The sequence below is a fragment of the Etheostoma spectabile genome, unplaced genomic scaffold, assembly GCF_008692095.1.
Source record: "Etheostoma spectabile isolate EspeVRDwgs_2016 unplaced genomic scaffold, UIUC_Espe_1.0 scaffold273, whole genome shotgun sequence".
In the NCBI taxonomy this organism is placed as follows: Eukaryota; Metazoa; Chordata; class Actinopteri; order Perciformes; family Percidae; genus Etheostoma; species Etheostoma spectabile.
This window is the reverse complement of record NW_022605577.1, coordinates 1,500,436-1,510,058: the sequence shown is the minus strand read 5'-3', so window position 1 is coordinate 1,510,058 and position 9,623 is coordinate 1,500,436. Positions and strand designations below refer to the sequence as shown.

Genomic DNA, 9,623 nt, shown 5'->3' with positions numbered 1-9,623 from the left:
AAATGCACGCAGAGAATTTGGGGGTTTGGTAATTGCTCAAGGCACCTTGGGAGTGCCCAGGAGATGAACCGCTCCACTTTGGTCCGCGTGGGGACTTGAACCAGCAACCTTCCAGTTCCCGAACCCAGATCCCTACGGACTGAGCTACAGCCACCCCATTAATCACAACTGTATCAAAATTGCAATTTGTACTAGCGCAGTACTTGTTAATGGAAAAATATGTTGCAGTGTTTGTTTGTTTGACTCAATTGAGCCCGACAAGCTGCAGGTGTGGGGAACGAGTCAATCAACCAGCTGCATGCTGGGAGACTCATTCAAAGACTGATTCAGGAAAGAGGGAGACCCTGAACTAGAAGCTGTTGTGGAAAAAGAAAAAGAAAATTATTTTTTTGTAAATGCATGTTTTTAAAACCTGGACTACAGAGGTGAGCCAGTAGGGGCTGGATCTGCTGGAGCTGCTGGTGCTCCCCACGGCCGACGCTAGCAGGCCCGGTACCGGACGGAACACGGCGTCTGGGGGAGTCAGTTTAACTCAGCAACAACCCCTCGAAAGCAGGTCAGTCATTCCGGTAAGCTCATGTCTCGGACATTATAGTTAAAGTTCTGTGCTATGCAACGCCAACACTCTTAACATGGTTGAAGTGTGTTTCGTCCCCTTTTGTATTCTATTTTTTTTTATATGAACTTATCAGAATCATGTCATTATAAATGATTCAGATAAATGCCTATATTGTTTTTTGTTTTTTTTAAAGAAATAGGACTGTCAACCATGTTATATGTGTTGGCGTTGCATAGTCTGTCCACCAGAGGACACTCTTAACAAAAAAAACTGTTTCTAACAGGGACGTTGTAATGTGTTTTTGTTCAAAGGGCTTATTTTTAATAATGAAAGATAGTACTTTTTATACATTTGATTTATCAGAACTTCAATATATTTTGATGTTCCTCTGTTCTGTTGCGACAAAACAAATTACTACAAATAAATGTTAAGGGAATCTGTTTGTTTTGTAACACGTTTCTGGATTTCTTTTTCTTTTTTTTATATATATATATATATATTACATTTTTAAATAACCAAATATTCATATCGGTCTTCAAAATCCTTTATTGGTCGGGCTCTACTGAGATGTTTCTATTAATCATAAAGAGAGACATGAGCTCCGGTATCAGCTATCTGGCTCACCTTTAACCCCCATGATTCCTAGCGGCGCCCCACATACACACAGGAGTTAATGAAGAGCAATAACATAAATAGAATTTCCACTAACAGTATAAATACTCTAAATACATGTGACTATTATAGCGGCACTTTAAGTACTTTCTTTCATTTCAATTTTCAATTCAACAACATATTAACGTTTTAAAGCACTTACATGTATAATTAGTAAACCTAAGTCATCCAACACACACTACAGTAGTTTAATAAATAACCGAGGGAGGGAAAATATTTCAGTCAAAATGAGGAACCCAAATTTTTGTTCTAATCCGATCCGAATATATTGATTGGAAATTAAGTTTACCCTCTGTCTAAATTAGTTTTTTTTCTGTAATGTTGTGGTTATGATGTTTGATGTGATTCTGCAGCTAATGGATATCCTAATAAACTATACTATGTTGATAGATATTAGATATCAGATAGACCACATCAGGGAGTAAGTGCTGGCTTTGGCAGCAGAAACGGAGCGTATAGTAATTTGGTCATCAGCCCAAACCGAAAAATTTCTTTAGGCTGAAATGAGTATTTTTTTCAGAATGATGATGATGATGATAATCCTTCCTGCACTTATTTATAGCCTTTTTAATATTTGAAAAACAATATTTGTAGCGTTTGTACAGCTTCAACTTCTTTTAGTTCTGTGATTATACACTATTGTTTATATCCTCCCTTGATGAATATTAGGTGTTTCTCTTACTTTGACCCAACTGGCCCGCTGCTATATCACCGTTTCATCTCATTTCAGTTTCGCAAATCTGAACCAGGAGCTGCTTCCCAAATGACATCGTTCACTTTAACCAGGCAACGGTGATTTAAAAAAAAAAAAAAAAAAAAAAAAGATTTGTCACTTTTATTAAAGTGACAGTGGACTGACATGAGAGAGGGAGAGAGATGGGGGACGGCCCCAGGTCGGAGTCTAACCCGAACCGCTGCGGGACTCCCACTGGGTGAGCCAGAGGCCGCCCCGGCAGCAGTGATTTTAAAGTCTGCCTCACCCGTGTCCTCGTATACTGAGGTTGAAGCAGCCCAGTCTGTCACAGCCCAGGGAATCTGCTCCACACTGGAAGAGAACACACACAGGCCTCATCACCCTGCTCACATGCAGCCCTATAATGCATAATCTTAGCCATATATTCTAATTTTAGAATTAATAATGGACTGTATTTGGCCCCATACCCCTAAAACAACGGTCATTTTCACACCACACACTCCATTTGCTGCAATGACAGGTAATTAAACGGATGAAACTGAGCACAGAGACTCTATGATCCAGACTGACCTGTAGAACGATGCAGGTCGCTGGTAAAATCCACCACCTGTTTAAACCGGCTGGAACAGCTGTCTGTAGCCTAAAACACACACACACCACACACACACACCACACACACCCCACACACACAGCACACACCCACACACACACCACACACACACACACACACACACACCACACACACACACACACACACACACACACACACACACACACACACACACACAACACACACCACACCACACACACACACACACACACACACACACACACACACACAGCGTTGACCAGGACGCCGACGTTCACGGCAGTTTGAATCTTCCGGCTCTGTGTGTTTTATACAACAGGTGTTACATTGCAGTAATGGGATGTGTGCGGGAAGAGAACTCACTCTGGTCGTCGATGCCGTCTCTGAGAGGGACGTTGAGGCAGTAGTACCGGCCGCTCTCTGCTCCGACCTCGTACATGTCACCTGCCAACGCACACTAACTAGATTAATTCAATTCAGTTCTATTTATAGCGTCAATTCACAACAGGAGTTACCGCGGGACACTTTACAGAGAGAGTAAGTCTAGAAGCAATTAATACACAACTGTACAGAGACAACGCAGTAATACCATCCTCTATTGTAGCAGCTCAGGTAACATAGGTTGTCTAATTTAATTAGCAAAACGTCCCCAACAAACAAGTCCCTATTGCAAAGTTTTTTTCATTTGTTTGGTCCACTGTACATAGCTAAAGAATAAACCTGTTATTTGTCTTTTGTAGTAATTATAAGACTGAGACGTCTCTTTATTAATCCTTTTGGGATGACTCCCGCAAGGACACTGAAATTTCCAGCAGCAGTTTTCAGCAAGAAAAATACAATATAGAGAGAGAAAAAAGACAGTATAAAGATAACAGTAATAACAATAAAACCTTTGGCTATAAAAAGACATTTACCATAAATTATCAGTCAAGTGTTCAAGTGTTCAGATATTTGTATGTACTGTCCTCTTTACCCTATTTTCTATCTTTTCTCCTATAAGTTGCCGTTTTTGTAGCACAGTGTGCAGAAGTGTCCCGGCTGGAACTCGAAACAAAGACAGATTGTTTTCATTTGTTAGATGCTGACAGCGGCGCGTACCTGTTCCTGGAAAAAAGTAGTTCCCGTATTTGTGGAAGGACACAGTCATGACGCGGTCAGTCAGGTAAAAGGCTTCCTGTACGCCGTCACCGTGGTGAATGTCTATGTCGATGTACAGAACCCTAGGGTGGTATCTAAAAAGAAAACACACACACACACACCCCCGCATAAAGAGGGAAAGTGACACAGCAAACACTTGATGAATGTCAGGAAACCGAGTGTCCTCTTACTTTAGCAGCTCCAGGATACTGATGACTATGTCATTGACGTAACAAAACCCAGATGCCTGCAAGCAAAAAATATTTTATTATTTAAACAATTCACAGCTAAATAGAATAAGGGATGACAACCACACACTCTGACCTCAAATTTCTTGGCATGGTGCAAACCTCCGGCCCAGTTGATGGCAATGTCACAGATCTAAAAAAAATAAACGACAACGTATCAATTAAATATCACCCCATCACCATGACTCTGTAGTCCTGACCAGTCTACCAGTAGTGCTGCAGCCGTGTTAACACTGTCTGAGTGCCGTGTGACTGACTTCCACTGTGGCAGGCTGGGTGTAGCTGTATGTTTGGCTGGGTGTAGGTATGTTTGGCTGGGTGTAGCTGTATGTTTGGCCGGGTGGAGTTGTACGTCTGCCTGGGTGTCTTACCTTGTGGTTGAGCTGCGTAGCTCCCTGTAAGGAGGCTCCTGTGTATCTTGAGCAAAACTCAAAAAGACCTGGAAACACAGGACTGACAAAAACACAAAAGGCACAAAATATTTTAGTTATGCCATCGCCATCCAATCGCAGAAAGATGCGATTCTTGCAGAAATCTCCAAATATCAAAAGGTTTCCATACCAAATCGCAGCCCATATTTGTCTATGTTGTTCCTTAAGATCTTGTTGTCTTAATGTGGCATTTTAATTTTAATTTCTGATCTAGGACTAGAAATACGTGACACACATTGCTGACCTGCATCTTAAATGAATCAATAGTTCCCCAGCTTTCAAATGCTGTATACCACTTGGTAACTAGATGATATCTACTACCCCCCCCCCTTACCCTCTAGGAAAAATGGGGGCAGAATGCTAAATGGTTAAGCTGTAATAATAGCAGAATATTGGCACAATAAGAGCAGTAGCATTGCTTGAAATTGTATTTCAGATATTAAAATGTCACATGGTTACAACGGAAATGAGACAGAAAAACCAGCCTAGTGTTTAACTATGAAAACATAAGGATTCGTATGCTATAGAAACAATTTTGATGAATAAGAGTAATAGTCACCAGTCATCTCCAACGTTGAATGTGTTGAGGCTCTTGGTGAAGCCCTGCATGTTGTTGGGGCTGACCTTCTGGAGGAAGTCGATGTAGTCTTCAGAGTGGAACCGACACATGTCGTGCTGTGACGCTTTGTATGGCTTGAACACCTGATTTTAAACAAATAATAATAATTTGAGATTAGTTTATAGTACCGATTTTAGTGTCTCATTTTGAATTGGAAAAAGCAGATGGTATTTTAGCGTGAGAAGTATCAGCAGGCTCAACACCATCTCTCTGTAACGTTGCTGCAGCTCACCATCATTTTCTTGTAGAGTCCATAGTGCAACACCAGACTGTGAGTCAGAGACAAACGGTGGGGCTTCATGGGGTGGCCAGCACCTGGCAGAGACAGACAGTTCAGCACAGATATTTCCCTAATGCATCGGTGACTTCAATCACGCCCAATATCAAAATAAGTCATCTGTATTTCATAAGCCCACTGATAAGACTCATACATTATTGTGGTTAAATCCCTTCTGACAGAAGCACAGGGTTGGATTTGTCACGCTTGAAACAAATATACAAAATATATGTCAGGCTCTTTTGTTTATGGATAATAAGTATGTATACTTTATTAATCCCACCAACCATCCCACCCTGTTAATAATAAAACTACGCTCAGAACCATACACCAAATGGAGAGATGTCAGAGTTGGGGTTGGGGCCGCCAATGCCCTTGCTCAAGAGCACCTTGGCAGTGCCCAAAAGGTGCATTGGCACTTCAGCTACCAGTCCACAACACATTCATACTTTGGTCTGTATGGGGACTTGAACCCGCAACCTTCCAGTCCTCAACTCAACTCCCTACTAATTGAGCTAACTGAGCCTAACAATGTTAAAGACTGTATCAAGATAACGCCTGTGTGTGTGTGTGTGTGTGTGTGTGTGTGTGTGTGTGTGTGTGTGTGTGTGTGTTTTCTCCACATTTTAAATCCTCTTCAGCTGTGATGTTTTGTGTATTTTAATCCTAAAAGCATTTACGTCTTAAGTTCCAAAGCGAGTATCGTCCTGGTTACGGGGCATACTGTCGGAAAACGACACAAGGTGCGATATTATTTTACTTCCAACTGTCTAACGTTAAATAGAATCATAGCTATTGTATGTTAATATGTAATGGCTCCAAACTGACCACTTTAAAAGCGTTCAAGTTACTGTATGAACTAGGTAGACATCTCAGGCAGACGTACCTGACGTGTAAGCTAACGTTAGCTAGCTAAGCAAACCACAAGGTTTCGAATTTGTACAAAACGTAGCAATAGATATGAAATTGTGCTATGGTGGAAACCTGCAAAACAGACCACCAAAAGCGCTTATAGAGCGTGAAATCCTGAAGAGTACACATAAATGCACATCCCTGAAGTTATTAGCATGTAGCTAACTTGCATTAGCACCCTTTATCTTTGTAGGCCGGTTCACTACGGTAACCACACTCACCATAATGAAAGTTGCCCACGTCTGGGTCATAGAAATACGAGGTTCTATTATTGTTCATTCTGAAAGAAATACTTGTACTTGCTTCGAAAACTAAGACTGTTATGGCAGCTATAAAACCCACATTTTCTTTCAATTAGCTAACAGATAGCCGCTATGGTAAACAGCGACTAGGCTACGTCATCAGCCAGGGACAGCTCAGCGAGGGGAGGAGGCGGAGGAAAGATTTTTTTTTTTTTTTTTATTGAGAACAAACAAAACTCTCGTTGGGGAAAGAATATACATGCGTATGTACAATACAAATGTTGTCATTGTACAAGAAAGAATTACCTGAGAAAATTTAACATGTATAAAATTAAAATTTAGAACAGCACACAAGGGAGGACTAATCAACACAGTAGTTTCCTCGATATGTCACTACACATTTTTCTTGCAGTTTCACTTGATGTGATATTTTTTATGTAGGAAAAAACAATTTAAAATTCATAACCCAAACAAAGGAAGGCTTAGAATATCTCCACTTACTGCAATGAATATGATATTTAGCCATAAGAATAATTATAGTGACTAAATCTGATACTGATTAATCTATATTATTCATATAATAGGATGTGTGGCAAGGTGAGAGTAGGGATATTATCAATCTTAAAGGTCCCATGTCATGAACATTTTTAAAGGTTTTTTAATATTAATCTGAGTTCCCCCAGCCTGCCTATGGCCCCCCACTGGCTAGAAATGGTGATAGGTGTAAACCGAGCCCTGGGTATTCTGCTCTGGCTTTGAGAGAATGAAAGCTCAGATGTGCCGATCTGGAATCTTGCTCCTTATGAGGTCATAAGGGGGCAAGGTTACCTCCCCTTTCTCTGGTTTGCCCGCCTAGAGAATTTGGCCCGGCCATGAGAGAGAAACATCATGGCTTTCAAACGAGCAAAGTGGCAGTTGGTCAAGGCTACTCCCTCAGCCTCCACCTTGCCCCCCCCCCCCACTCCTCTCAAAAGCACAGACTCAGAAATGGCACATAATAAGGAAACTCAAAGGGGACTGGCTCTAGTGGCTGTAACTCTGCACCAAGGCTAATTTTGGAAAGAGACTTCAAGATACAGTATTAGGGGACCACTAAGGTCATATAAAAGAGACTTCAGATCCAGTATAGGGGACCACTAAGGTCTATATAAAAGAGACTCAATACAGTATTAGGGGACCACTAAGGTCTATATAAAGAGACTTCAGATACAGTATCAGGGAACACTAAGGTCTATATAAAGAGACTTCAGATACAGTATTAGGGGCCCACTAAGGTCATATAAAGAGACTTCAGATACATTATTAGGGACCACTAAGGTCTATATAAAAGAGACTTCAGATACAGTATTAGGGCCCACTAAGGTCTATATAAAGAGACTTCAGATCCAGTATTAGGGGACCACTAAGGTCATATAAAAGAGACTTCATATCAGTATTAGGGGACCACTAAGGTCTATATAAGAGACTTCAGATACAGTATTAGGGGACCACTAAGGTCTATATAAAAAGACTTCAGATACAGTATTAGGGGACCACTAAGGTCTATATAAAGATACTTCAGATACAGTATTAGGGGACCACTAAGGTCTATATAAAAGCGAGTAAAACATGCAAAAGATTAACAATAAAAATAGTATATGATATGATCTGTCACATGCTTTCACTTCACACACAAGCAGATCAATTTCTTCTCTCCTTCCTGCTCAGCAAATCCATTGTAACAGCGTGTTAAAGGGAATGGGAGATGACCTGATTGGTTGATTGCATGTTACGCCCAACACACACCTACAAATTAATGAAGACAATGCAAAATCACATGCTGTAACACATCAACCAAAAACAACTGGGGACAACCCTTAAGGGTTTGAAAGACAGCCTCAGTATTGCAGTTATCTTTTAATACTCAAAATGTCCTAGTTATTTTTAAGTACTGATGCACCGCTGCACAAAACAAAAAGCCGAATGGCCTCAGCTCGGTTTTCACAAAACACCTTAAGACGCCGTCAGATCTGCCGACACCCCCTAACAAAATACACAAAGGTGGGTATAATTCTCGATTAAATCTCTTCATTGATATCCAAATGGATATCCAAACAAATTGCTGGTGCTTATCTGTGATTGACAGCAGCAAAAACACAAGTGCAGGGGAAGAATGTGATATGTGCTGGCAGTGTCCACTCGTGGATTCAAGTGTGGATCATGTTTACCTTCGAGCTATTATTAAAGGATTATCTCTAATAGAATAGCACGTCACTGCAGGTTGAGATGACAATAACTTGAACATGAATTCAATAAAAAAAGAGTTACCTGTGTGCTAAGATATTTATTTGAAACACCTGTTCAATCTCTGTTCAAACAAGAGATGCATGGACATTTTCCAGATCATACAATGAGAGGAACCAGAACCAGAAATATAATAATATACAGTGGCTTGAGTAAGTTTGCGCACCCATTTTAAAGTTCATTAAAAAAAATCATCTTTTGGAAATTGATCTTAATTCCTTAATTAATTTTTTTTTTAGGAAAATCCAACCTTTTAAGGACACCAATTGTCTTTGTAAATGAATAATGTATTGTAAATAAATGTTCTTCCTTAAAATACAGGGGGCATAAGTATACACCCCCCTATGTTAAAGTCCCATAGAAGCAGGCAGATTTTTATTTTTAAAGGCCAGTTATTTTATGGATCCAGAATACCCCCCCCCCATCATCATCATACCCTTCACCATACAGATAAGATCAATTTCCAAAAGATTTTATTTATTTTTTGTTTTTTACTTTTAAATCAACTTTAGCACGTGTGTGTCAACTTTCTCGAGTCACTGTATATAATCTATAAATAAATAGTAATTTGTTGAATGATTTATCTGAAGAGAGTGAGAAGCTTCAGACGTTCACTATGGGGCTGCAACTAAAGATTAGTTTCTACTATTTGTCAGTTATTTCCCTTTTTAAATATTCATCTTTAGTCTAGAAAATGGTGTCCATCATAATTGTCCATAAGATCTTCTTCCACAGTTTAAAACCCAAATATTTACAATGGTACAAAACACAATAAAGCCACATGCACTACAATATAAGTGCACCAACGTTTTATCAGATGACATTGAGATTTCAAGAGGTGAAATTCCCTATATATTTAAGAAGTGAATGTTTGGCATTATTGCATGATTAATAACCATGTTGTCTGATTTTAGACCTCTTCTCAAGGCTATGTGGGCGTGATTGACATTTCCTCCACCT

General features: G+C 40.0%; 1 protein-coding gene across 1 annotated transcript in view; it reads right to left on the bottom strand.

Annotated features, from left to right (window-relative positions):
- hdac3 (histone deacetylase 3) overlaps positions 1-6,565 on the bottom strand; it is a 9,150-nt gene extending 2,585 nt beyond the window's left edge. The window contains 10 exon segments of the mRNA XM_032510836.1: positions 2,212-2,298; positions 2,496-2,565; positions 2,878-2,958; positions 3,613-3,746; positions 3,843-3,898; positions 3,976-4,032; positions 4,271-4,352; positions 4,890-5,032; positions 5,182-5,264; positions 6,360-6,565. Coding sequence (XP_032366727.1) covers positions 2,212-2,298; positions 2,496-2,565; positions 2,878-2,958; positions 3,613-3,746; positions 3,843-3,898; positions 3,976-4,032; positions 4,271-4,352; positions 4,890-5,032; positions 5,182-5,264; positions 6,360-6,417 — 851 coding nt within the window. The 5' untranslated portion in view covers positions 6,418-6,565.
- Positions 6,566-9,623: the final 3,058 nt, after the last annotated feature.